We start from the raw sequence: 27,676 nt of genomic DNA on the forward strand, positions 1-27,676 counted from the left end.
CCACCCCCCCCCCCCCCCACCCCCCCCCCCCCCCACCCCCCCCCCCCCCCACCCCCCCCCCCCCCCACCCCCCCCCCCCCCCACCCCCCCCCCCCCCCACCCCCCCCCCCCCCCACCCCCCCCCCCCCCCACCCCCCCCCCCCCCCACCCCCCCCCCCCCCCACCCCCCCCCCCCCCCACCCCCCCCCCCCCCCACCCCCCCCCCCCCCCACCCCCCCCCCCCCCCACCCCCCCCCCCCCCCACCCCCCCCCCCCCCCACCCCCCCCCCCCCCCACCCCCCCCCCCCCCCACCCCCCCCCCCCCCCACCCCCCCCCCACCCCACCCCCCCCCCCCCCCACCCCCCCCCCCCCCCACCCCCCCCCCCCCCCACCCCCCCCCCCCCCCCCCCCCCCCCCCCCCCACCCCCCCCCCCCCCCACCCCCCCCCCCACCCTACCAGCATGGCCAATTGGCCATGCTGGTAGGGGCTGATGGGAATTGTAGTTCCTGAACATATGGAGAGCCGCAGGTTCCCTACCCCTGGTCTAGCGTTATGGTTATACCCAATGCAAGCAGGTATTGTAAGGGTGAAATAGACTATTTCTCAACCATGAGCTTTTGAGGTTGGAAGATCTCAGCTTTGTGGTAGAAGCTTGGGTGGGGACTCTGTGGGACTGTCCCATGCTGGAGAGTAGCAGGCACAAGCTGTCTTTTCTCCCTCTTGCAGGAAATACGCAAACTAGTGGGCTCCTTCTACGGTTTCCACTTTTTCTTGCGCACACTCTAGGGCTAGAGGAGAGTTGGTATTTTTCCAATTCCTTATTAAACAACGCAGCACATCTGGTTTCTCCCGTTGTCTTAATTACAACCAGGGTTCTCTGGATTGTCTACCAGGAAAACAGCAGAATTCAGCATCCTGAGAATGTGCTACAATTGCACATTTCTAGGATTGCAAACAAAAGCTTTAAAAGTGCATTGTGTAGTGCCTGGTGGAGTCTCTGAAGTCACAAGTGGGGCTCAGAAGAGCTTTGTGGCCCTTCATGATACCTTGCTGCAAGCACCAGAAGTGGAATCAATGACACCCGGCCAGCAAATTTGTGTAATAAGCACCAATGGCAGATGTGAATTTCTGCCAACTGGGAATGTTCTTTCCTGTGGTTTTATTTTATGTATGCAAAACCCTGAAAGGTTATAGCAGAGGGATAGGCACAGCTGACACCCTCTCTCCCAGAGTTGGTTGTTCAAAGCCCCATAATTTCCAGACTTATCTTTTGAGGACCCTTGTGGTTCTGGGCTGAGAAGATGGTTTCTTACGGCAGGCTGCAACATGAAGCCAATGAACTCGTTTCTTCAGATCCGCTCCACTAATGGTGGGGCCTCCTCTGGAGCCAGGAGCTTTTGCTGAACGCAAGAGGATCTTTACCTGGAGAAAACGCTGCTGTTAGTCAAGGGTCCAGTTAGATTCAAGATCTGAAATATATCATTTTAATTTGTTCCTGTTTTTTCATCAAACACAAACCACAAATACAGACTGTTTTGGTATACTGAGCTCAAATTAATTCATGATGATTAATGTATTGTTAGAGGCTTTCTGGACCTGAATCACTTGGCTGTTGTGGATTTCCCAGGCTACATGGCTGTGGTCTGGTGGTGTTAGTTCCTCATGTTTTGCCCACCTCTGTGACTGGCATCTTCACCGTGGCATTCCTCTGAAGATGCTAGCCACAGATGTAGGCAAAACTTTAGGAGCTAAAACCACCAGACCACGGCCACACAGTGTGAAAAATCCACAAGATCCACATGATGATGAAGTTAACACCAAAGCCTAATATTTATTGGGTTCGCTGTGCTTTAATTAAAAGAGTTTATCAGACACATTGCTGTTTACATGGGGTGGAACAAGGAATAATTATTATTTCAAATCAACATAGAAAGTCCCCTCACTTCATAAAATGCCTTTCAAGTCATTCACACATTTCAATTTCTTCCTTTCAGCCCACTCTATGATCCTAGCTGTGAAAAGAAAATCGTAAAAAGCATCTAGGATCTCAGTATAATTTCTTTTTAATTGTTAGGTCAAAAGGGTGCTCTTGATTGATCAGGCAGCAGATTTTTAAAAGACATACAGTGGAACCTCGGTGTTTGTTGGTAATCCGTCCGAAAAGAATCGATGAAAACCGAGGCAAACTTTTCCATAGGAATCAATGTAAACAGCTTGGACCCGCTGTTCCCCCTCTCAGAGGAGTTTAAATGGCCATACGCCATCTGTATTTTAAATGGTTAAGAACTTAAGTGCTGCATTTTAATATTTAATATTGTTTTTTATCCTTCCACTTGTTTGTATTAATGTTGTAAACCGCCCTGAGCCCCTCGGGGGAGGGCGGTATATAAGTGGAACAAATAAATAAATAAATAAATCCAATTAATCCGTTCTAGGCACTTCAAAAAACACACCAAAAACACATTTTTGGTGAATAAACATAGTGTTTAATGCTGAAAACATTAACAAATAATAACACTAGGACCAGCTTCAGAGCCAATGGACCAATGGCGCACCAGAAAGCTGTCCAAAGAGGTTTGTTTCTGACGCCTCTAAGATTTGTCTGAAATGGGGCAAGACATTGTCATTAAACAAGTTGCAGACACGGCCTGCAACAGCTTTGTCCGGGTGATTTTTCTCCACAAACCCCTGCACCTTACTGCAAATCGATGAAAACCAAGACAAATTTTTCACTGAAAAAATCGATGAAAACCAAAACTGATGAAAACTGAAGGCAATGAAAACCGAGGTTCCACTGTATTTTAAGAAGTAAAAATGGGCACAACAAATGAGTGACAGACCTGCTCAGAAGAGTTGTTTCCCTCTTCTTTCTCTCTTGGGAGGGAATGCCTCTTCTAAGAAACTGTGTACACCTTAAGGCCCACATGGCTGGTGTTAGGCTCCCTGCATTTGCACTTGCTCTGAACATCCTTTGGAACACCTCAGGGATTCTGTGGTGAATTCTTCCACAGACGTTTGATGCAGCAATGATTTCCGTAATGTGCCTATATAGGAAGCTTTAATTTTTTAAAAGGTTTTCATCCAGAGGCTGCAAGAAAGTGCAGCCACTTCTTATGAGAGGAAAGACCTGGTCAGTGTTTCCTTTCAGCTTGCAGAGGCCCAGTAGGGACAGTCCCCCCCTTTCCCCCCTTGGGATCCAAGAAGCTGTGGCAGCCATTTTGTGAGGCTATTCACTGTCTTCCCCATGAAGTGGCATTTCCAGATTAAAAGATCAATCCCTCAGAAGCTTCTCCTACGGACGCACGCACGCACGCGCGCACACACACACACAAACCTGGGGCATGCCACATCTGACCCTTGTACTGTTCATTTGCCCCACAGCTGCCCCTCCCTTTCCCCTTTCTCTGCTAACTGGCTGGGCTGTGAGCTGGTGTGTGCTGCTTGTAGTGACTAATGGGTCATGCTGTTGGTTGGTTGGTTGTCTGGGGGTGGGAGGCTGAGGGAGATGGCCTAAGTCCCCTTTTCTTGTGTGTGAATGGGGAAGGGGAGGGATCCGGGGCTGAGTCTTCCTTTTCTGCCTTCTTTTCTTCCAGAGAAACACCAAAGGAGCCAGAGTTCAAAGGGGATGAGACTGCTGAGACCTCAGAATCCTCTTTGCCCACGGAGCAGGAGTCCACTGAGAATGAGAAGGTGAGGGTGAAGGTACATGGAGTAAACCAAGGGGTAACTGAAAGCAAGCTTAGGGGTCTGACCTCCTGCTCCCATCTAGGGATGCAGTTATTCGTGGGAGTCCTAGGCATTTGTGTAGCCCATTTTTAAGGGTTCATAGCTGGTTTGGTGAAGCATATTGCTTGAGATAATGTTCTGTGAAGGAACGGTCCCTCGTTCACATCATCCCTCAACCACAAATTCAGTGGGTGGTCTTGAGGAAGCCACGGTTAGCCTCAGTTCAGTATCCATACTGAACTGCAATACTGTACTGTGTTAGGTACTGCTAGCCTGTCTTAAAGGGCTGTTACCACAATGCAGGGTAACAGTTGTCCCGAGTAACCCTCGCAGTATCCATGTAAGCTTGGGCCATAGAAAGTGGTTAAGGCCTGGAGAGTATCTTTCTCCTGCATCTTGATCTTTCCAGCTAGGGTTTGTCTGCTCTGATTGGCAGCTCCTCTCCAGCATTATGAGCAGAGAAAGGTCTTTCCCAGCACTAGTTCAGTCTTCAGCCAAAGAATCTCAAGTAGCCAGTGCTGGACAAGACCTTTCTCAGTCTGACACCCCGACCAGCTGCTACCAGAGAATGCTGAGCTAGTTGGACCAATGGCGAGTCAGCAACAGATCATACCGGCCATTTTGCCCTATGAGAAAAAGGGCTGAAGGGCGGTGTAGAAGATGAACGAACAGTTCAACTGTTCGAATGAATGAATGAATGAATGAATGAATGAATGAATGAATGAATGAATGAATGAACTGAGAGGTGATTCAAAGTGTGAGCCCCGTGTCATAGATATTGCTCTAACTCGGTACGTTTTGTCCTTGAAGTCTGAGGAAGCTTTCAAAGAGGCAGAGGAGGCTGAGGAGGAACCAGGATCATGGGAAGAAACATTCAAGACCCACACCGATAGCAAGCCTAGTGGTAAGACCCTTGGAAGGATTCCATGTCCATTGATCAAGCAATAGAATTTTTTGAAAAGTGTTTCCAAAAGCCCTTTGCTCAAATGCCTTGCTGAGACCCTGAAGAAAAGACAAAGGTTCTCTAAAGTACACATGTTTAAAATTTCATAACCAAAAATTTACTACCAAAACTCATTGTTAAAAAGCAGCAGGAAATCGTGATGGTTTTTCACTGGTCAGAAAAAGTCACAGAATATTCTTATTACAATATACTGCTTAGTGAAAATGTGTTGCAAACAAATTCAATATCTATTAGTGTAATAGGAGATCCAGCTTCTGCCAAGGCTGGCTTTGGTGGGCAATGGACAAAGGAGAGATGGTGCTTGGAGGGGTCTGCACTGGAGGTACATATCATAGAGACCCCAAGGGCCATCAAGTCCAACCCCCTGCAATGCAGGAACACACAATCAAAGCACTCCTCACAGATGGCCATCAGCCTCTCTATAAAAACCTCCAGATTTCACCACAATCCGAGGTAGCCAGCAGCAGTTTAGAACAGGAGCTTGGTACACCAGGTTGAAATGTTTTCCCATTCCCATGTCTGATTTCTTGTCTCTCCTCTTTCTGCCCAGGACCAACATCAGTGGGGCTAGACTTCTCACTCCCAGGTGTGGAGAACGTTTATGGCATCCCGGAACATGCAGAAAATCTCCGGCTACGGACAACTGAGTAAGCAAGCGGGGGTGGCGGCTGCAGTTCGGTGACTTCCCATTGAGCTGTTGGCGTTGAAAGGTGCATGCAAAACATGTACTCACCCCCAGCTCAATCATAGCTAGAACAGAAGGATCATGTATGAACTCTCTCTGGAACGGGTCCAGAGGAAGACAACCAAAATGGTCAGAGCCACACACAGAAGAAGCATAAATGAAGGGGAGAAGACAGGTACATTAAAAAAAAACACATTGGGGGGAAAATAGAGTAAAACCAACACTTTGCTGGCAGCTGTCACCAAAACAGTGTCATTTTAATTTGCGCAGCAGTCAGGGCACCAGGAGTAGTGTTGGTGGGCACCAGGGGCCCACTAAGTTATGTGGTGGGTGGTGTAGAAATGCTGCTGGTAAGAAGGGCTCTTTTTTCCTGGCATTCCTAACTTGCAAAGTCTTCACAGGGGAGGAGATCCTTACCGCCTCTATAACTTGGACGTCTTCCAGTATGACCTGTATAACCCCATGGCCCTCTACGGCGCGGTTCCTGTCCTCCTGGCCCACAATGTTCAGCGCACCCTTGGGATCTTTTGGCTGAACGCTGCAGAGACCTGGGTGGACATCACCTCCAACACGGCTGGCAAGGTATTGGTGTGGGATGGAATGCAATTGCAGCAGAACTGCATGAGAATCTTGCATGTAAAGAAGAGGGATGTAAGCCCTCCCTTTCCCCCCAAGCAGTCATGGGTGGTCAGGGAAGTGGTCTAGTTCAGCCTCTGATGGGAATTGTAGTCCATGAACATCTGGAGAGCTGCAGGTTGCAGACCCCTGGTCTAGTTGATGTCTCAGAAACACCAGATGTTTAGCCACAGTGCCTTTAGGCCATGGCTGATTGGTTGGAAACAAGCAGGTTGAGGTTAAATATGTTGAAGATGGAGGTCCTGTGTCAGCGTTGAGGTGCAGTAGACCAAATAGATCTAGGTCCCATATCACCTTAAAGACTAACAAAATTCCCAGGGTGTAAGTTTTCAAGAGTCACTGCTCAGGTGAAGGGAGCTTTAACTCTCGAAAGCTCAATCCTGAAAATCTTGTTAGCCTCGAAGGTACTACTGGACTCAAATCCATCCATCCATCCATCCATCCATCCATCCATCCATCCATCCATCCATCCATCCATCCATCCATCCATCCATCCATCCATCCATCCATCCATCCATCCATCCATCCATCCATCCATCCATCCATCCATCCATCCATCCATCCATCCATCCATTTGATTTATTGGCCGCCCTCCCCGAAGGGCAGCTTACAACACGATAAAACTCAACAATATAAATATAAATATTATAATATAATATATAATATATTATAATATAAATATTATTTAAAATCAACCACAATATATGTTCTAAAAAAAACAGAATAAAATCCAACGCAGTTTAGATGGCGATAAAAATCCCACTCCCAATTCTGGCAATTCCCCAATCGAGAGGCTTCTGATGCTGGTTGGGGTGCTGGCTGACACTGTTTCATTCATGTCCTCATGAACACACCCATTGAAAGTCTGTAACAGAACTGATCTGGACACTTTGTGCCAACGCGCTTTTACCTGCTTTCCTGTTTTTGCAGACACTGTTTGGGAAGATGCTAGACTACATGCAAGGTGGAGGCGAGACCCCTCAAACTGATGTCCGCTGGATGTCAGAGAGCGGGATCATTGATGTTTTTCTCTTGCTGGGGCCATCTCCCAAGGATGTTTTCAGGCAATATGCATCCCTCACGGGTGAGTGTGGCAGAGAGGAGGTTTATGGTGTTCTACTTTTGAAGGAATGGGCCATGTTTCTGGTTCCTTCTTATTCACCTTAATTCTGCTGCTGCATCGCTGGTATGTAGATCCCAAGGTTTGTGTGCTTCCTGTCCAGCCACGGCCATAATGTTTTAAGTCAGGGTGCATCTGACTTAAATCCTGGCAGGAATCCCACCCAACCACCGTGAATCAAAAGTGACTTTGATTCAAATCACGGCTTTCGTGCATAAAGACGTTCTTGCTGGAATAATCTTAATATTTGCATCCGGATGAAGTTTTCATTTTTAGAATGAAAGTTGTATTGGAAACGTACAGATACAAAGTGCACCTCACAATAATCTCATAATTATCTCTAGATTCATTTGGGCCACTAGGCCTTGTCTTTCTTTGTTGTAGTGTTTGCATTTTGCACACATGCCTGCTGTGAGAGTAGCCGCGTGGCATAGTGGTTAAGTGCTTGCACTGCCACTCACACGGTCAGAAGTTCGAGCCCCCTGTGGGTCAGATATCCTGGCAGCTGGCTCATAGTCAACTCAGCCATCCATCCATTTCTTGGCTGGTAATTGAGTACCTAGCTCATAGCTAGGGGGTAAAGAATAGCCGGGGAAAGCAATGGCAAACTACCCCACAAAGAGGCTTGCCTATGAAATCACTGCTTGCAGTGGTACCCCAGGGTCGGATACGACTGAAATGGAAACTTTACCTTTACCTGCTGTGAGATGCCTGCTGTAAGATGACTTCCCCCGGTCCTACCCTGACAAGGTGCTCTCAGGAGTTTTCCCACCAGATCTGACCCATCTGGTTGCCCTCCCCATGAGCATTTGCAGAAAACTAGCTTGTGTCAATAAAGAAAATGCCAGCAAATTCACTATTGTGTCAGGCCGGGCGGAAGCGCCAGCTGGCATCAACGAGCTGGCGCTAAGGTCACACCTGCACTTGCTGCTATCTGTATGTTAATGGGCCATTCTGTTTCAATCGCTGTGCTTGCAACTAGCATGCCTCCCTCTTCCTCCCCTCCCTGGAGCAGGAGTGAAACAATCGCTCGTCCTTGAATCTTGGAACACATAACAATACTGGTCTAAATACTGTGCTTCTCTTATTCATCTTATTGTGGGAACAGGTGGGAGGGGGGAGTTGGGGAAAAGCGGAAAAATTGGAGATCTATTCAGGCTGCAAAAGCCAGGGCCCCCCAGCTCTGGCTTCTTGCAGCTAAGGTCCTGACACAGTTCAACAAAGCTCTTGAACCTTCCACGAGTCTCAATTATTGACTGGAGTAACAGAGCCTAACATATTAGGATGCAGAATTTTGAAACCTGCTAAGCCCAGAGCACAAACACTGGGTGAGATAGATACTGGGTGAAGTCTGATCTGGTCCCCTCTTTTCCAGGCACCCAGGCCTTTCCTCCACTCTTCGCCTTGGCCTATCACCAGAGCCGCTGGAACTACAACGATGAAGAGGACGTCAGTGCTGTGGACAATGGCTTTGACGAGCACGACATCCCCTACGACGTCATCTGGCTGGACATCGAGCATGCTGACGGCAAGCGCTACTTCACGTGGGATCCAAACAAGTTTCCCCATCCCCGGGAAATGCTTCAGCACCTGGCAGCCAAGAGGCGCAAGGTAGGAGTATACAGAGCTGCTCTGTGCTGAGTCAGCACATCGAGAACCAGTATGGTTTCCTATGACTGGCAGAAGCTCCCCAGAATCTCAGGTGGAGAGAGGTCTTTTCCTGGTGCCCGCCTCCTGAGATCCTCGTATGATACGGATCCTCATCTTGTCTGTTCTAGTGATATCAGCTCTGCTTGGCACTGCTTTCCAGGAGGTAGAGAGATAGCTCAAGGGTAGAGCTCCCGCTGCTGTGTGCAGAAGGTCCCAGGTTCAATCCCCAGCAATCTGCAGTTTGAGAATCTCAGACAGCAGACACTGCAGAGCTAATGAATCTTTTCGGATGCACGACGTTGCCTTCTGCTGACTCAGACCCTCGGCCTGCCAAGGCCACTGTTGTTTGTCTTGATTGGCAGCAGCTCTCCAGGGCCTCCAGAAAGAGGTCTTTTCCATTGCCTGTTACCTGATCCTTTCTAACTGGAGATGCCAGGGATTGAGCCTGAGCCCATCGGCAAATAAAGTAGGTTCTCTGCCTCCAAGTCACAGTCCCTCCCCTGCATAGGAAGGCTTCACAGGTAATACACATGTGTTTCAGACAGAAGCGCTGGAGAACCTGCAATGTTGAATGTTGGAAGTACATGTTGTGCCCCTGAGCTTATGACCCTTCCCCCAGTAGCAGCCCATGGGCCTGCCTGTCTACCCTAGTACTGCCTCTTCCAGCTGGCACCGCAGACGAACAGAGAAAGATACGTCTTAGTCTTCAAGAACTGGCATTTTCTGCTTGCAAATCAAGTGCTCTAACACGGAGCAGTTGGCTGTATGGATAATAGTTCTGTTAACTAGTTGTTGTGGGTTTATCATATTGTGTAACTGTGTTCTGGTAGATATTTGGTCCTAGTTTTGCCCACTTCTGTGGCTAGCATCTTCTTTACTGTGACTTGCGTCTGAAGAAGAGGAGTTTGGAATTATACCCCACCTTTCTCTCCTGTAAGGAGACTCAAGGTGGCTTACAAGCTCCTTTCCCTTCCTCTCCCCACAACAGACACCTTGTGAGGTAGGTGGGGCTGAGAGAATCCTAAGAGAACTGTGACTGGCCCAAGGTCACCCAGCAGGAATGTAGGAGTGAGGAAACACATCTGGTTCACCAGATAAGCCTCTGCCACTCAGATGGGGGAGTGGGGAATCAAACCCGGTTCTCCGGATTAGAAACCATGCTGGCTCTACCGTTGAAGATGCCAGCCATAGATGCGGACAAAACGTTAGGAGCAAAAAACTACCAGACCGTGGCTGCACTGTCCACAAAAACCACAGCTTTCAGTTGACCATGAAAGCCTTCGACAGTACAGTCCCATCCCTTCCTCTCATATGGGGACCTAAAGCTGTTCACGTCGTTCTCCTCTCCTCCATTTTATCCTTGCAGCAACCCTGTGATGTAGGTTAGGCTGACTAGCCCAAACTCATCCAGCAAGTTTCCATGGTAGAGCCAGGATTTGAACCTAGTTCTCCCAGATTCTAGTCCGACACTCTGCCCGCTGCACCACACTGGCTCATTATTCTGGGCTGTTAACAGCCTTCAGATTATGTGGCTGTGCAGAACTGTCGGAGTCTAAATTGGGTTGCGCTAATCCCTGCACAGAGAGAATGAAGATAAGGCACAGTTCACGGCATGTGGTTTTCCAGGCAGTGTTCAGCGCAGGCAAACTAGACCCAAGTTGCCGTGCCTTTACATTTCTGCAGATATGCTGGGAAGCTCATCTACACAATATCTCCATCGGCCCATTTGCCCCTCCCCCTGTAGGATTGGGCTATAAGATGCTCCATTTGGTTTTAGGGGAAAGGGGTGTGCTTTCATTGCCTCTCCTCTCCCGAACCCCATGTATGTTACGTTTCCTTCCTTGACCCAGATGGTGAGCATCGTGGACCCTCACATCAAGGTGGACAGCAGCTACCGAATCCACAGCGAGATCCGCTCTCACGACTTCTATGTCAAAACCAAGGACGGCAGCGACTATGAAGGCTGGTGCTGGCCAGGTGAGAGAAAGCGGGAGTATTGAGCTGGGTCTGGATGGGGATTTGGGAACTTTTTGGGTTGTTGGGTTGATGACCAGGGCCAACCTTTCTGTAAACACGTGAAATTGCCTCAGGCCTGTGGTTCCAACCTGTTTTCACACACGTGCCCTTTGGCAACCCATTTCCCTAAAGTTTTACCCCCATATTAGCAAACCCATTATGTAATTTTTTTACAACCTGCCAGGCACTCTGGCACTTACCCCTGGGGGTATGTGTACTGCAGGTTGGGGAACACTGCCTTAGACCAGGGGAGTCCAATTCTGGCGCCCCAGATGTTCATGGACTACAATTCCCATCAGTCCCATCAATTGGCCATGCTGGCAGGGGCTGATGGGAATCGTAGTCCGTGAACATCTGGGGCGCCTGTCTTAGACCATCAGTCCTTCTAGCTCAGAATGAACTGCTTTGACTATCAGCCATCTTCCCCAGCAACTCCTACCTGAGATCCTTTAACCAGAGACGGCAGAGCTTTTCTGCATGCCAAGCCAGTCTACCACTGAGCCACAGCACCCTGGGGAGCATGGGGCAGCAAATCTTGGACATCGTTAAAAGACAGGGAACTGTTCAGGTTAGAAAATCAGACCTGGCACAAGGTCCTGTGAAATGTCATGGGCTGGATTCTGTAGATCTGGTCCAGTAACAGTGCTTTCCTTCAGTACAGTTGGTTCTTTTTTATTTTTATTTATTTATTATTAGTTTTATATACCGCCCTCCCCTTGAGGGCTCAGGGTGGTTCACAACAGGTTAAAACATACATTAAAACATAATTTAAATACCAATTACATAAAAACAGAACCCATTAAAAATGTGGATGGCGTCTGGCTACCCCCCTGCCCCCCTTGTGCCCACGGGAGGCCAGATGACACGGTAGATGTATTTTTAACCAGGCTGGCCAAATGCCTGGCCGAACAGGTCCGTTTTGCAGGCCTTGCGGAAACTCTGTAAGTCCCGCAGGGCCCTGATCTCCCTAGGGAGCCTGTTCCACCAGGTAGGGGCCAGGGCTGAAAAGGCCCTGCCCCTCGTCGAGGCCAGCCTGATCATTTTTGGGCCATTTCTGGGTATCCTATTAGTGGTACAGGATCGCAGGAGCCTGTTCAAAGATTTTAATGTTTAAATTCCTCCAAAAATGCCTGTCCTTCTTTCCATCAGTGCAAATCTCCAAGGTAACTTTCGAGAGCCAGCATGGCATAGTAGTTAGGGTGTCAGACCGAGGAGATCCAAGTTCCCCTTGCCACTCCAGTCTGACCTGATAATCACTAGACTCTACTGTCTGGCTGTCCTCCAAGCCACAACAAACAGGCAAGAAGAGGAGAAGAGAGATGCACGGGGGCTAGTGTAATTACTCTTGCCTAATAATAAAGGTCTTAAGATCCTTGGGGTACATGACAATTCACAGGGTAAGATAAGCTGTCTCTGCCCCGAGGAGACTCCTCTGTAGCCTGAGAATCGAGGGAGGAGAAACCTGGGATGAGCAAATGTAGGAATGCATTGGCAGTGAAGCCTAAGGGGTTAAGCCCAAGGTTCTTGAAAACACCAGCCCACATCCTTAATCTGTGCTCCACCTTCCTTCCCCACCCCACCCCAGGCTCAGCAGGGTACCCCGACTTCACCAACCCCGAGATGCGTGCCTGGTGGTCCAGCATGTTTGCCTACGACCAGTATGAGGTAGGGTGGTGGTTGGTCTTCTTGGGGCGACCCTCTTTTTGGCCCTGGGGGGACCCTCACACTCCCCCTGCCAGTATGCTCTACTCATGGGAGCACCTTCCTCCTTCGCTCCAGGGCTCCATGGAGAACCTCTACACCTGGAACGATATGAATGAGCCCTCTGTCTTCAACGGCCCAGAAGTCACCATGCACAAGGATGCAGTGCACAAGGGGGGCTGGGAGCACCGTGACATCCACAACTTGTATGGATTCTATGTGGTGAGTGTGGTTTTCTTCTGCCTCAAGGAATTTGGGCTTCTGGGATCCCCAGTCCTGTCTCCAAGTAGTCTAGCAAGAGTTCAGGATGCAGCATTTTCATACTTAAGCAGGTGCATGGCTTGATCTAGAAGGGAGTCCATTGGGGCAGGATATTGGTACAATCTAATTGTCCTCCCCCCCCCCCCCCCAAGTATGTACAAGGTGCCTATAACATCTCTTTACTCTTTGGCTTCTGAAATATGTAAAACTTTACAGCTTACTGTGGTTTTTTTAATCTTGTGGAGGAGTACTGAAGGAAGGGCCGTGTAGCCAACTAGGCTTTTGAGGAGTTCCGTGGTTCCAATCCCAGCTTGGCCACAAAGTTTTCAGGGTAAATTTGCAGTCAATCTGGCCTACCTCACAGGACTGTTTGTGTGAATCTAAGAGGGTAGGTGGGAGAGAAATGCTTCTTTTAGCAAGAAAATTGCCAGGCGTCAATGTCCCATCTCCCAGCTTCTGGAAATAACTGTTTGCTGATTCTTTCAGCTTCTGAGATTTCCACAGGCACTGCTTACACCTATCCAAGTGTACCCTAAGGACTCAAAACTTGTTCATTTAGAAAAAAAATAATGGAAGTTGATCTTCTTAGGAAGCTGATCCATCAACCCCACCTTCTGTACTTTTTGTGTGATCCTCTGAAATGGAAACAGAGACCCAGCCCTATCAAGTCAAATCAATGTATTCATTGTGGTCACTGACTGGAGCAAATGCAGTAAATAAATATGCTATAGCATAATACATAAACCACCTCTGCAAAGCATTAAAATACTACTAAGAATAGTTTCAGATGTTAAATATGGTAAGCAGTACCATGATAGTGAGGAGAGATCTAGCTTTACTAGATGATTAATGTGTCAGGGTATCTTCTTCCAGCCCTGTCTACGAGCTCTATCCAGGGAGAAGGAAGGGGCAGGAGTAGAATGAAGAAGGGGACTGCCACAGGCTTCTTAACCAAGATCTCTTTTTTCTTTCCCTCCATCAGCAAATGGCAACAGCGCTCGGACAGGTGCAGCGATCGGGCGGTGTGGAGCGGCCTTTTGTGTTGACTCGGGCTTTCTTTGCCGGCTCGCAACGGTTCGGTTAGTGGCTGGGTTGCATGTCAAGGTGTGAGAGAGCAAGGAGATTTTTCAGTTGGAGGGGAGAGGAGGGCCATAGCTCTGTGGTGGATTTCCTGCCAGCTTCAGTCTTCTGAATCATGTACTGAATGTACCAAGAAGCAGTGCCAAAGAGGATCAAAGTGTGTAGAATTGAATGGAAATAAAAGGTACGACAGAGCACCACCCTGTATAATTACAACGGACAAGACATGTCCCTCGTAAAGAACATTCTTAAAGCAGTGATTCTCCCCTGAGCGGAGGACATCTTGTGGGTGGTTCCCACTGGCCCATCGGGGAGGCAGGAAATGAAATCTTTTCTCCTTCCTGGTGGGCGGGACCACCCCTTGTCCCTCAGTTTGTTTCCTGCCTCCAAGAGGAGTCGCAGGAGGGACTACCTGAGCCTCCAAAACCTACCCAGTCTGGGACTTCCTTCTCTCCACTCCTTTTACCAGCCTTCGCCTCTACCTTCTCAGCCCGGCTCCTCTCCTCTTGGCTGGGAGCCGCCTTATTTCCTCCCCCCAGCCCAGCACCTCTCTCCTTGGCTGGGAGCCGCCTTATTTCCTGCCTCCCCCCTTAGTCTAGTATCTCTCTTCGCAGCCGGGAGCCGCTTCTCCCCCCCTTATTGGAACACAGGTACATTCACAGGTGCTAGATAGAGCTAGAATCGAGTTCAGGGGGACCTTAGAAACCAATGAGATTTTTGAGATATGAGCTTTCGAGAGCCAAAGTTCCCTTCGTCAGGTTTTGAATGCCTCTCAGAACTTTGACTCTCAAATCTCATACTCCAGAAATCCTGTTGGTCTTCAGGGTGCCACTGCCCTGCCCTCTATAGCTCCAGGCGATCCTGATCACATCAGATCTCAGAAGCTAACCAGGGTCAGGCTTTGTCAGTATTTGGACGGGCAACCTCCGGGGTACACTAGGATTGTGTCATGGAGGCAGGCAATGGTCAACCTCTTCTGAACGTCTCTTGCCTTGAAAACCCTATGAGTTCACCATAAGTCAGCTTTGACTTGATGGCACACACGTGCACCAGGTTTGTTTTCCCTCTCCTCTCCTCATGAAGCCTTCTGGGTGACCATGGGACTGTGACAGTTCTCTCAGATCTCTCTCAGCCCTTCACACTCAATATTAATAATACTTTGCCAGGGTGTCTGTTATGCGGGAAGTTAGCGGAAGCAGCTTAAAAGCTGTTTTAAGACTTCTTACAGGAGATAAAGGCTTGGTATAAATACAAACTCTTCTTCCTGGTCTTTCTCTGCAGGGGCTGTTTGGACAGGGGACAACGCAGCTGAGTGGGATCATATGAAGATCTCCATTCCCATGTGTCTAAGTCTGGGTCTTGTGGGCATCTCTTTTTGTGGAGGTAAGCGCTACTGGGGAACGGCCTTCTCCAAACAAGATAGGTCTCTGTGTTTGTCGGTGTGAAAGGACTTGAGTGCCAAAGGAATATCGGCAGCGTTTGTCACCCTTCCGTCTTTCCCTCTCTCAACCCACCTCCAGCCGACGTGGGCGGCTTCTTCAAAAACCCGGAACCAGAGCTGCTGGTGCGCTGGTATCAAGTGGGAGCTTATCAGCCCTTCTTCCGGGCGCATGCGCACGTGGACACCATTCGCCGGGAGCCCTGGCTGTTTGGCGAGGAGAACAAAGCGCTGATCCGGGAGGCCATCCGTGAGCGCTACGCCCTGCTTCCCTTCTGGTACACGATCTTCTACCACAGTTATCGTACGGGCCAGCCTGTCATGAGGTGAGTAATCTGGACTCTCCAAAGAAAGGTACACAAAATACCGTATTTACTCGTGTATAAGCCGACCCGTGTATAAGCCGAGGCACCTAATTTTACTGCCCAAACCTGGGAAAACTTATTGACTTGGGTATAAGCCGAGGGTGGGAAGCCGGGAGGCAGAGGGAGCTCCTTATTTGGGCAGTGACATCAGGGGGAGTCACTGCCCAAATAAGGAGCTCCCTCTCACTAAGTTAGCTGGGCTTGCTCATACTGCAGAGGGAGTTCCTTATTTGGGCAGTGACTCCCCCTGATGTCACTGCCCAAATAAGGAGCTCCCTCTGCCTTCTGGTTTTACCAAGCCCAGCCAGCCAGGGTGCCTCGGGGTTCCCCCTTCACCCTCCTAGGAGGGCAGCAACAGGCAGCTTCCCGCCGGCAGGGAGGTTGTCCCGGCCCCGCTCCCAGCCTCCTTGTGATGGATAGAAAATGGTGACTGGCGTATAAGCCCAGGGGGCTTTTCTCAGCCTTTAAACAGGGCTGAAAAACTCGGCTTATACGCAAGTATATACGGTAGTAGGATTCAAAAGTTAATCGCATGAGCCCAACTGGCAAGTAAATGTAGGATGGAGAAATGAAGCGTTTTGTGAAACAACTGAGAATTCTTTCTTGTAGCCAGAAATGCTAGAAACTGATTTTCTCCTGTTATGAAATCTGGAATCAATCAGATACCACATTTCTGCATTTAAACTTAAAAATCTCATGGATAGGGTGAGGCAAGTTTTGAAATCATGCCAAACAGCTAACCATCCTTTATAACCCAAGTTATGATTTGAGCTTCAAAATGTGTGGCAGAAAAGCCAAAGTTTATTTTATTTTATTATGCAATTGGTCTATACCCCGCTTTTCTCCCCAGTGGGGAACCAAGACAGCTTACATCATTCTCCTCCATTTTTTCCTCACAACCACCCTGTGAGGTAGGTTAGGCTGAAGAGTGACTGGCCCAAGGCCATTGAGCTTCCATAGTAAAAGTGGGGATTTGATCTTGAATCTCCCAGATAAGAGTGTTGGACTAGTAACCACTGCACCATTCTGGTGTATAGCTGCTTGTGTTTTACTATCTGGTCAGAATTCATGGGGGTGGGTGTTCTGGGGGTGGGTCATAGCTTATAGCAAGGTTGTCCAACTCTGGCCCTCCAGGTGTTTCCATCGCCCCCTGCCAGCACTTTTTCCTGTTGCAATAGGCCCAAAGCAGTTTTGGCTAAAGCAAGAGTCAAAAGTGTTTAAGGATGGGGTTGATTTGGCCACTGCCTAGTATGGTTTGATGTCATGAGTGAATCAACCCACTGTGTAGGGAATTGTTTCCCCTTCTGTCTCACTGTTATCAATTCCACTTCTCTGTTGTTTTTCCGCAGACCCCTCTGGGTGGAATATCCCCAGGACACTACCACATTCAGCATTGATGACCAGTATCTTCTTGGTGAGCTCAATAGATTACAACAGTGGAAGTGGCCAAAATCTTATTGTCTTGCTCTCTACCCTCCTTCAACTTCTGATTGCAACGGTGGAAGTGGCCAAAATCTTATTGTCTTGTTCTCTACCCTCCTTCCTCTTCTGCCATCTGCTGTCTCTCGTGGTTCCAGAGCTTTTGCCTGAGAACTTAATAGCATGTGGTTTACTTTTAAAGCCATTTAGAAGAAGAGGAGGAGTTTGAATTTGTATCCCACCTTTCTGTCCTGTAAGGAGACTCAAGGTGGCTTACAAGCTCCTTTCCCTTCCTCTCCTTACAACAGACACCTTGTGAGGTAGGTGGGGCTTAGAGAGTTCTGAGAGAACTGTGACTAGCCCAGGGTCACCCAGCAGCAATGTAGGAGTGCGGAAACACATCTGGTTCACCAGATAAGTCTCTGCCCCTCAGGTGGAGGAGTGGGGAATCAAACCTGGTTCTCCAGATTAGAATCCACCTGCTCTTAACCTTTATACCTTTCTGGCTCTTTAGGTTCTGATATAATAAAGGAATGACATGGCAAATATCTTAGAAAGACAAGATATTTGCCAAGTCATTCCTTTACATGTGCATGTTAGTATCTCCAGCCTCTTTATTTCTGCAGTAGTAGATATTTAAATTAAAATGGTTAGTCAGTTGAGAGAGATCACCAAAATGAAATTTCTTTGATCAGTTCTTCTAGCGAAATGAGAGAGTGAAATCCTTAAAGCCTTATGTAGTCCCAGATTACATAGCACAAGGTAGTATGCATGTCTTTGGATTCCACCGGGTTATCTTTTCCAGCTGGATGTTAACAAAGAAAAAAAAAGAATAACAAAAAGCCCAGATATAAACTTTTTAAAGATGGAGTAGAAACATGATGCCAGGTTAATTAGGTTAGGTTGTTTGGGGTGAAAAATATTAAAAGATACTGAGTTGCCCCAAACACTGTCAGAACAAATGCAGTTGCTGCTGTTCCTTTGAAAGCGTAAAAGCCAGCGTTAATTTGCATCAGTTTCTAGGGACTAATCCAAAATCTTGTTACATTCTCAGCCATTCCTGGCTACATGTGTTCTCCACTCTTAGCTCTTGACAAAGAGCTCTGTGGATCTGAAAACTCTGCTCACTGCTTGGTGGTAATTTTTCTTAACACTAAAAAAAACCCAAAGCTTTTGCTTTTGCTTCTTTTGCTTTTAATTGTTTTTTTCTAAATAGACCAACCTAGCTGCTGGCAGTATTGTTCCAAAAATGCTATCTGTATCTTTTGGAATGATAAATGAATGCCCATGTGCTTAGTCAAAACCAGTACGATTTATTTTGGAATGGTATTAGATATTTGAAGGGATGTCATGTTGGTGAGGGAGCAAGCTTGTTTTCTGCTGTTCCAGAGACTAGGACCAGGAGTAATGGGTTCAAGGTAAAGGAAAAGAGATTCCACCTAAACATCAGGAAAAACTTCCTGACAGTAAGGGCTGTTCAACAGTGGAATGCACTACCTCGGTGTGTGGTGGAGTCTCCTTCTGTGGAGGTTTTTAAAGAGAGGCTTGATGGCCATCTGTCAGGAATGCTTTGACTGTGTGTTCCTGCATTGCAGGGGATTGGACTTAATGGCCCTTGGGTCTCTTCCAACTCTATCATTCTGGTGTGTGCTTACATAAATACAAAATAAATAACATTCTTTCATTGCCCATTGGCACCAGCACTTCAAAAACAATCAGTGTTAACATTTTGGTCCTTTCACATACTCAAGCATCAAGCCAGGTTCAATGCATTCTCTCATGTGCTGCTTTCTCCCTTGTAGGTGACTCGTTGTTGGTTCACCCAGTAACAGCCCAAGGGGCCCGGGGCGTGCAGGTCTACTTGCCTGGCAAAGGAGAGGTGAGCTGAGCAGGGAGGATGTGAATGAGGCACAAACCGAGAGAAGGGCTTGATTCGGACAGCATGCTCCCAAATATTAGTGGTGCCGACTCTGACTTAGAACCTGAACCGTGATTTGTGTTTCCAGATGTTCAAGAAATCCCTGGTATAAAGTTGTGTGCCTGATGTCTGAATCGAATCACGGAAACATGCACACACCCCATGTCAGACAGCAGCAATAAGAATATGGAGTTTATGATTCTGTGCGAAGGAAACAAATCCCACATTTAGGCCGAAGAGTCCAGATCAATAAGATGCATGCTGATTTTATAGATGATATATGTTGATGCAGAACAGATGTGTTGTTCAAGGATTAGTGGAAAAACCTTCCTGGTTAAAAAGAAATCCAGTGTGATTTTCATCTGTGTTTATTGGGTGGGGGCTGTTATGGCAGGAAGGGGGAAATGGTGCCCTTCCATGCTGGGAAGTTCCTTTAGACCAAGAGTTCCTTGGAAATAGAACAATTGGTTTTTATACCCTGCTTTCCTCTACCTTTAATGAGTCTCAAAGCAACTTACAGTCATCTTTCCTTCCCCTCCCCACAACAGTCACCTTGTGGGGCTCAAAGAGTTCTGAGACAACTGTGACTAGCTCAAGATCACTCAGCAGGCTTCATGTGGAGGAGCAGGGAACATCAGGTTCTCCAGATGAGAGTCCTGCTCTTAACTGCTGCTATCCCTAGTAACTGGCTTCCTCTACGCAAGACCGCATGAGAACATCTAGCCATTCTCATGCCGAGGATAGTCTTCCTGCCCAGTACTAGCGCAATAACAAAAAAACTTATAACCAGTGGTGGGATCCAAAAATTTTAGTAACAGGTTCCCATGGTGGTGGGATTCAAACTGTACAAGCACGACTAGAGGCGCCACCGGGCATTCTGGGGGTAAGTATTCCTAAGCAAGGACGCAGCCGCTGCGCCGGTCCTTGGGCGGGAAACGAATGCACGCAGGCGCAGGCTGCCACACACGCCGGTGCACCTCCTGCTAGACTGCTTCAAGTTCTGCGCGCTAGTGCTGAGAGGAGGGGCGTAACTAAGGCAAAAATCAAGTGGCAAAATCACCAATTAGTAACCCCCTCTCGGCACACACAAATGATTAGTAACCTACTCTCGGGAACCTGTGAGAACCTGCTGGATCCCACCTCTGCCCAAATCTGTAGTAGTTTTCCAACCTGGATCTGGCAGTCTTACTCTCTCATCCCTCACCAATGGCCAGGGGAGACCTGACAGGCCTACAAATGTCATAGCCCAAGGCCCGCTGCTATTATGCTTCTCTGAAGGCTCTAGTCTGCTTGCTGAGTGCTGCATTCATTTCTATATGAACTTGGTCTAATGCTGACAGGCCCTGACTAGGATACCCAGGATAGCTGGACTTCTCGGGAACCTGTGAGAACCTGCTGGATCCCACCTCTGCTTATAACCATCCTGGTGGCACCCATCCAGTTTAGCACATGGTGAAGGGGTTAAGAGAACTATTCCAGAGAAAGAGCTGGTACTAAGTGAAGCCAAAGAAATCTTTATTTAAAATGTTATTGTGAAAAAGTAGAGAAAAAGGAGAAGGACGGTTGGATTCAGAAAGGGATGGGGAAAGGCAAAACAAAATACTCCCAGCAACAACAGCACGTTCAGATGGGGTGAAAAGGGGTGCGCTGGGACTCAAGGGAAATGGCTGACAGTGGGAATGACGGGTGTTACGCAATTCAAGGCAGAAGTTGAGGAACCCATCATAGACGAGTGCGGAAAGATTTTCATATGTTTGTCATCAGAGCCAGGAACTTGAATTCTTTTAAATAAGAGAACAGTGCAGCGGTCCCAGTGTTGTGCATTCTATGAGACTGTGCGGGTGGCAAACCTGTTCCTTTCCCCTTCCAATTGATTTTTTAAAATGGAAAACGTCTTACTGACGTATCCCTTTATCCATTCAGGTCTGGTACGATGTCCGCACGCACCAGAAGCTTCATGCTCCTCAGACCCTGTATTTGACCGTCGTCATGAGCAGTGTAAGTCGTAAAAGGGCATTGTGTTTCATCAGGGAGGGGCCATGGGTCAGTGGTAGAGCATATGCTTGGCATGCGGAAGGTTCGATCCCTGGCATATCCAGTGTGAAGGATCAAATAGGAAGGGATGTAGAAGCACTGGTGTATCTACAGGGGCAGGGGGTGGTCATTTGACCCAGGTGCCATTCAGATTCACCCAAGGAGGGGAGGGTTGCCTTCTTCCTGATACCTTGAACTATCATTCAGATCTGCCAAGGGCATAAGTAATTGCACCCCACAAGTACTGACCCCAATCTCTTTTGCAGATCCCCGTTTATCAACGGGGCGGCAGCATCATAGCCAGGAAAGAGCGAGTTCGACGCTCGTCAGATTGCATGCAGAACGACCCCTACACCCTCTATGTGGCCCTGGGCCACCAGGTACGTGTGGCAGCAGCTGAGGTCAGAGAGCTGCACCCTCCGATTCAGCTGACCTTGATGGATCCCTTTTTTCTTTAAAATTTCCCACCCTAGGGCACAGCGAAAGGGGACCTCTTTGTTGATGACGGGCACACGTACAATTTCGAGACGAAGGGGCAGTACCTGCATCGCCGCTTCAGTTTCTCTGGCAACACCTTAACAGCCAGGTACCGTTCTCCCCACCCCCAATCAAAAGGACCTGCCAGGCTAGTTCACACTGAGGAGATAAACCTGGGCTGTACTATTTCAGATTTGCATGGCTGAATACCAAGCTGTACGCTCTGGGGCTGGCATGTGGTGGAATCTCCTTCTTTGGAGGTTTTTTAAGAGAAGCTGGATGGCCATCTGTCAGGAGTTCTCTGATTATGTGTTCCTGCATTTCAGGGAATTGGACTTGCTGGCCCTTGGGGTCTCTTCCAACTCTATGATTCTATGATACAGAGAGTCCCACTTCAGTTCCCAGCACATCCAGCTGGCCAGTTTGTGGCCACGGGTGTTGTGAATAGTCCCCCCCCCCTTCCTGAAAGCCACTGCCTCCCACAGGCAACAAAACTGAGCTAGAAAAACCAGTGGCTCGAATCTGCTTGTGGTTCGTACCTTTAGCCTTCTGTCACTCCCATTCCGCATAATGACCCCATTGTTGCTATTTACCCACCTCTGTTTTCTCCCTCCTTCCAGCTCTGCAGATCCCAAGGGCAGTTATGAAACTTCAGCGTGGATTGAAAGGGTGGTGATCCTGGGAGCTGGGAAGCCGGCAGCTGTGTTCCTCAAACAAGCTGGTGAGTGATTTGCCCTGGGCTGAAAGCAACCACAATTCCTTCCACTGATGTTAATAGGCCACCACATTCCATGCTCTGTGCTATTAAGATGCTCACAGCTGTCCAGTCCAGTCCAGAACCTTTATTAGGCATATAATCAAAAAAATGTCAAACATTTCCAGATACATTAAAAAAATCACTCATTGTTACATTGTAAAACACACCTTAAAAATACAGCAACTTCTTCCAAAATTTCTACATTGGAATTGTTCAGGAGCTTAAACATTTTTCTTTTATCGGAGAATAGCGTGAATCCTGTTGGTAACAGTGCCCACAAGTCAATTCTAAAGTTGTTATACTTTGAACAATACAACAAAATATGAGAGATTGAGCCAGATGTATAGGGACAGTACCGGCAGCAGCGTTCGTTGTGTGGAATATTGAGAAAGCGCCCTTGGAGGTAGACTGAGGGAAAGGAGTTGCATCTCACTCTGGTTATGACCCATCTACTCTTGTAGTCAACTAGTTGTTCCAGATATTCAGCTAGGCTTGTTTTCTGGGGAATGATCCCAAGATATAGCAGGGAGCAAGAGCTTTGTGCTGTGCTCAAAAGAAATTGGTATTCCAGATCATATAGTCTGGTCTTTAGATGATGATAGATCTCTGTGGCGGTAGCTCACAGCTGTCACTCAGAACTGAAGAAGAGGAGTTGGCTTGTATACCCAGCTTTTCTTCACCTTAAGGAGTCTCCGTGCTGCTTACAAGCACCATCCCTTCCCCTCCCTACAACAGACCCCTTGTGAGGTAGGTGGGGCTGAGAGAGTTCAGAGAGAACTGTGACTCGCCCAAGGACACTCAGCAGGCTTCATGTGGAGGAGAAGAGAAACAAACCCAGTTCACCAGATAGGTCAGCCATTCTTTACCACTATGACACACTGGCAGCCCTGTTGACCTGGTTTCAGTGAAGGCCCTGCCAGCTGAGGAGAGTCTAGTGAGCCCTAGAATCCAGCCAAACAAGTCAGTATTTTTGCTCTGTGGGTATATCATGGTTTCCTAGTGTAACCTCTATCTGTGGGTTCTGTGGGGCAGAACTTGGAATGAGTTTGCAACAACAAATTTTAAAAACAAAATGGTTTACTTTCTTAACATATAACATCAACATTTAACATCACACTTCAAGGTCCTGTTCAGGTTGCATTTTCAAGTCCTTGTATTTACAGTCTACTGATACTGCCAAGTCCAGTCTCTTCTTTGCAAGTGGGTTGGCTCCTGAAGACTCCAAGGGCCATTAGATGAACAGGATTCAGCACATGATGAAGGTTTCCAGGAGAACTCTCACCACATTACAAAACATAAAAAAACCCTTGGAAACAATAAACCTCCAACATTTACAAACATATGCAAAAATAAACGACTACTCCTCTCCCAGTAGTTCCCAACAACATTGCAGTTACCTTAACAAGGTGTTAAGGGCTTATAGAAATCAAGGTCCGAGTCTGGTAGCCTTGTCTCCTCCAAACTACATGAGCTCTGCAGCCTCTTGCTGCTTTGAGTCTCCACCCCTTTCTGGGTCAACCCATTCTGAGCATGGGGGTTACACTAGCACCAGACAGGCTTTATTTTGTACCCAGGAGAATTTTGTACCCAGGAGGATTCTGTATCTTCCCCCTCCCCCCTTTTACGTTTGTGGATTTTTTGTGCAGTACATGTAACCAAAGATCAAAAATTCTCACCACCACTGCAGCAAAGGGCAGTGAAGCTGTTTTAGTGGGCTCCCTTGTTTTAAAAAGTATGCTGTTGTGTTTGTGGTGTCCTGTCTTTTTCAATTCCGCCAGTGGTCTCCCTCTTTATGCCCATGTTTTAAAAAGATCAGTTTGGGCTTTTTTAGTTTGTACACAGTTTGCCAAAAAACAGCCAGCCAAAAGTGTTGCCAGCCAAAATGAATATTTTTTCCTGCCTGCCTCACAGAGCTCTTGTCAGTTTAACGACAACAACAAACCTTTATCAGGCATTAAGAGGAAAAGGAAGGAAACAAGGAAAAACAAAACAAGAACATTAGCAAACCAAAGTAGATTGTTCCAATGTATCCAGGAAAAATTTAGCTACAGCAGTTACAATCGGAGGGAGAAGAATTATGTAGTAAAAATATAATCTTTCCAGCTAATGAATATTCATTGAACTTTACAGGAAGCAAAGAAAAAAGAATGGACTTAGACCCCTCATATTTAGGGCATTGAAGCAGAATATGTTCCATAGTTTGAACCTCAAAAATGCAGTGGGGACATTTTAGCTCTTGTTGGATAATCTTAGTGAACCTCCCTCGTAATATTGAAGAGGGGAAAGAATTGCAGCTTGCCCTGGTAATTACCCACCTCTGGTTAGGGTCAGAAAGTTGGATCAAATAATCTGCCATCTGATTAATTTTAACGTTAATATTATAATGGAGGAGGGAGCAATTGTTTTTGGCTTTGCCTTCAAGGTTTGGAACTCTTGGTCTAAAAGCTGTCTTTTCAGTTGAAAATAGATTTCAGCTGCAGATAGCATTTGGAGGTAATCCCAGGAAAATCCTAGTTGCCTAGTGTTTTAACTAGGGACCACCATCTAGAGGCTTGTAGCTGTGGAAGAATACAATAAATGAGGCTAGTAGTTTCAGGGTTGAAACACAGGCAAACCCAGAATTTAAGAGTAACTAGCCATGCCCTAGTAACTAGTAGGTGTTGTCACGCCTCTAGACAGTACAGCATATGGTATGCAATGAGGAACTCCAAATATTTTATACAAAAAGGAAGATTGTATCCTCTCCACTTGAGAGTTCAGGCATGAATCCACAATTGGATCCCATACAAAAGTTGGGGAATAGCTTTCATATTGAAAACTTTCAGGGCGGTAGGTATAAATCTATTGCCTCTTGTAAAGGAGAATTTCTCAACACCAGCCACTGTGGAACTACAGGCTTTCACAGCAAGATCTCAATGTTTAGTGTGCTGTATGATGGAAAACAATTCCCAGATATTTACAAAATTTAACCTGTTCAACAAGTGCACCGTCAAGTATCCATCTATTGGGCTTGAAGTTGTTGGAAAACACAATCACTAGCGGGATTAATGTGAGCTCTTGTCAGATTCACAAGTTGCGCTTGCCATTTTGGGTGCTGTTGCAGAGATTCTCCGTGCCTCCTCCATTTGGTGAAGGTTTTCCACAGAAGTCTCCTTTGCTTGCAGCTCATCCATGCGCAATCTCCGTGTAAAAAGTAGATGAGTAAAGTTTGTTTTGCTGAGCAATCCCACGCACGTGCTTTTCCTTTTTTTGTTTTCGTTTTTTGGGGGATGTCTGTGAAGCTACAGCGACACAAATTTGCACATATTGTAGCTCCTCTAATCATGCATCTAGTCTCCTTTTTCTACTGCTTACCATTTTTCCCTTCTTGTGTATCTGTCTGCCAACTGAGGACACACTTCTAGCATCTGATGTCAAAGCTATGTCACAATAAATCTTTTAAGATGCCACAAGATTTTTTTTTAGTATCTGCCTAAATGTCTGTTCAAATATTTAGGTGACATTTAGCGTATGCAAGCTTAGAACAGGATCACGTGTGTCTTCTGATCATTCTGTGGGGAAGCATTATTCTTTTGGCTGTAACTTTCTTCTCTTTCCTTCTCTCCAGGTGTAGCTGAGACCCGCCTGGAGTTTACACATGAGGCCGAAACATCTGTCTTAACTCTCCGCAAGCCTGCAGTCAACATTGGGGCAGACTGGACCATTTCTTTGCGATAATGCTACGAGATGGGGTGGGGGGGAGGTTAGACGCGGGAGGACACCGGAAGTGTTGGGGGACTCTAGGCCAGCCCCTTTCACTGGGGAAAGGTGCCGTAAACTCAGCTGGGAGCTCTCCTCCTGAAGTGTCTTGGGTCCAATGTCTCATAGTAGGCAGGCACTGAGGAGGGAACTCTCCAGTTGCTCCCTCCTTGCCCTTCAATCCTAGCTTAGACTCGGATTTTCAAATGGCTCCCCTAGGTTAATTTTTAGCAATATTTGCTGTAGAGTGAGGAATCTCCGAGTCGAAGTTAGATTGGTCTTGGTTTCCCCCTGCCTCTGTTTGGGAGAGGGGCTGGAGGGTGAAGGAATGAGCCCTTTTCCCTTCCCCTTTCCTGACTATGCAGTACTGGGACCAGCCTTTTGAGTGGCTGAGCCTTTCTGGGATGGGGGGGTGGGGAATAGTTTATTCAAACTCCTTTTTTCCCCCTACGCATCTCTCCATTTTCTTTTATTGCCCCCCCTCCAAAAAAAATCCTGGCTAGAGTTCCAGGGCAGCGAGTGGACTGACTAAAAAAAAAAACACACAGAAAAGGTGATTTATGTAGGCAAGGGTTGCCTTTAAACTCCTTTCCTTGCCAACAGGTGAATGTACAGGGAGTCCCTCTTTGATTATTTCCCTTATGCCTCCTATGCCAGCCACACACCATAATCGAGGGGCAGTAGATACAGCTCGATCATGACCCCTCTTATCCTCCCTAATCCCTAAATCCCCAAAGATTCTTGTTCCTCTCCCACACTCACACACATCACTTCTTCCCAAATCCTTTATGGTGTAAGGGAAGATGAATATTTTTGGGGTGGGGAGGGGCAAATGTTTCTAGGTGTCAGTGAATCACTGTCACTTCTATTTATATTGGGAGAGAGACAAAAGATGGGATCATGTGAAAGGAAATGGATGCTGCAGGTTGGTTACAAAACTGCACCCTGGATTGGGGGGAGAAGTGGGAGGAAGGGAAATCATATTTTTTTCCCTGCATCAAAACCTAAGAAAAGGGGGTGGGGGAGAAAAAGTGGGTGTACACAAGCTGCTAAGAAAATGGGCCCTTCCCCTGCTGGAAAAAGAGAAGATGAGCCATCGTTGAGAGGAAACCGGCAGGGATCTTTCTTCCGTCGCTGCAGCATCTCTCATTCCCTGCTTCTGGCTGTCAACTCTGCTGCCGTCAGGCCAGACCGCACGGATTTCTTTGTGTGTACGTGGATTTAACATTCCTGGTTCTGGCCAGTGCTCCCTTGTTGTATGTTTGCAGGCAAAGACCCAGAGCAAGGCTTTTAAAATTCTCAAAACCGTTGTCTTTAATGTACACACCCACACAACTTCTTTTTTTCCTGCCCCTCGTGATTTCATCTGCAAATAGTGCTTTTACTGACTGGGTGTTTTGATAAAAAGATGGACAATTAAAACAAAACAAAACTCGAAAGGATTTTTGTCATCTCTTCATTTGAGTCCCATATTGGAGGCCACGTAAGTGGCCACTGTTGCAAAGGGTGGGTAGGTTGCGGTTTGCATTACATGGGTTGATTGGTAGAAATGGTGTGATTAAAATTAGAATCTTGGAGTTGGAAGAGACCACGTAATGACCTTTGCGGTCTCTTCCAATGATTGTATGATTCTATAAAATGAGTAGCAATGGCTATTAGTGGAAAAGAGCTGCCTCGAAATTGTGGAACTTCCTTTTGAGGGTTTGGCTG

General features: G+C 47.4%; 1 protein-coding gene across 1 annotated transcript; it reads left to right on the top strand.

Annotated features, from left to right (window-relative positions):
• The first annotated feature begins 546 nt into the window (after window positions 1-546).
• Window positions 547-27,405, top strand: GANAB (glucosidase II alpha subunit). The gene is made up of 20 exons (XM_048504216.1): window positions 547-556; window positions 3,526-3,671; window positions 4,518-4,611; window positions 5,222-5,318; window positions 5,758-5,938; window positions 6,923-7,076; window positions 8,488-8,723; window positions 10,613-10,739; window positions 12,364-12,443; window positions 12,558-12,701; window positions 13,723-13,819; window positions 15,102-15,203; window positions 15,341-15,584; window positions 16,973-17,037; window positions 18,845-18,921; window positions 20,884-20,958; window positions 21,261-21,374; window positions 21,468-21,580; window positions 22,092-22,192; window positions 25,836-27,405. The coding sequence occupies exons 1-20, from the start codon at window positions 547-549 to the stop codon at window positions 25,943-25,945; spliced, it is 2,367 nt and encodes a 788-aa protein (XP_048360173.1). The 3' UTR covers window positions 25,946-27,405.
• Window positions 27,406-27,676: the final 271 nt, after the last annotated feature.

The sequence above is a fragment of the Sphaerodactylus townsendi genome, linkage group LG01 (assembly GCF_021028975.2).
Source record: "Sphaerodactylus townsendi isolate TG3544 linkage group LG01, MPM_Stown_v2.3, whole genome shotgun sequence".
In the NCBI taxonomy this organism is placed as follows: Eukaryota; Metazoa; Chordata; class Lepidosauria; order Squamata; family Sphaerodactylidae; genus Sphaerodactylus; species Sphaerodactylus townsendi.

What these genes read in the sequence shown, in the direction of transcription:
- GANAB (XM_048504216.1), top strand. An exon ending in ACGGGCCAGCCTGTCATGAG is followed by an intron (nt 15,585 to 16,972) that starts GTGAGTAATCTG and finishes GTTTTTCCGCAG; the next exon opens with ACCCCTCTGGGTGGAATATC. An exon ending in TGATGACCAGTATCTTCTTG is followed by an intron (nt 17,038 to 18,844) that starts GTGAGCTCAATA and finishes TCTCCCTTGTAG; the next exon opens with GTGACTCGTTGTTGGTTCAC.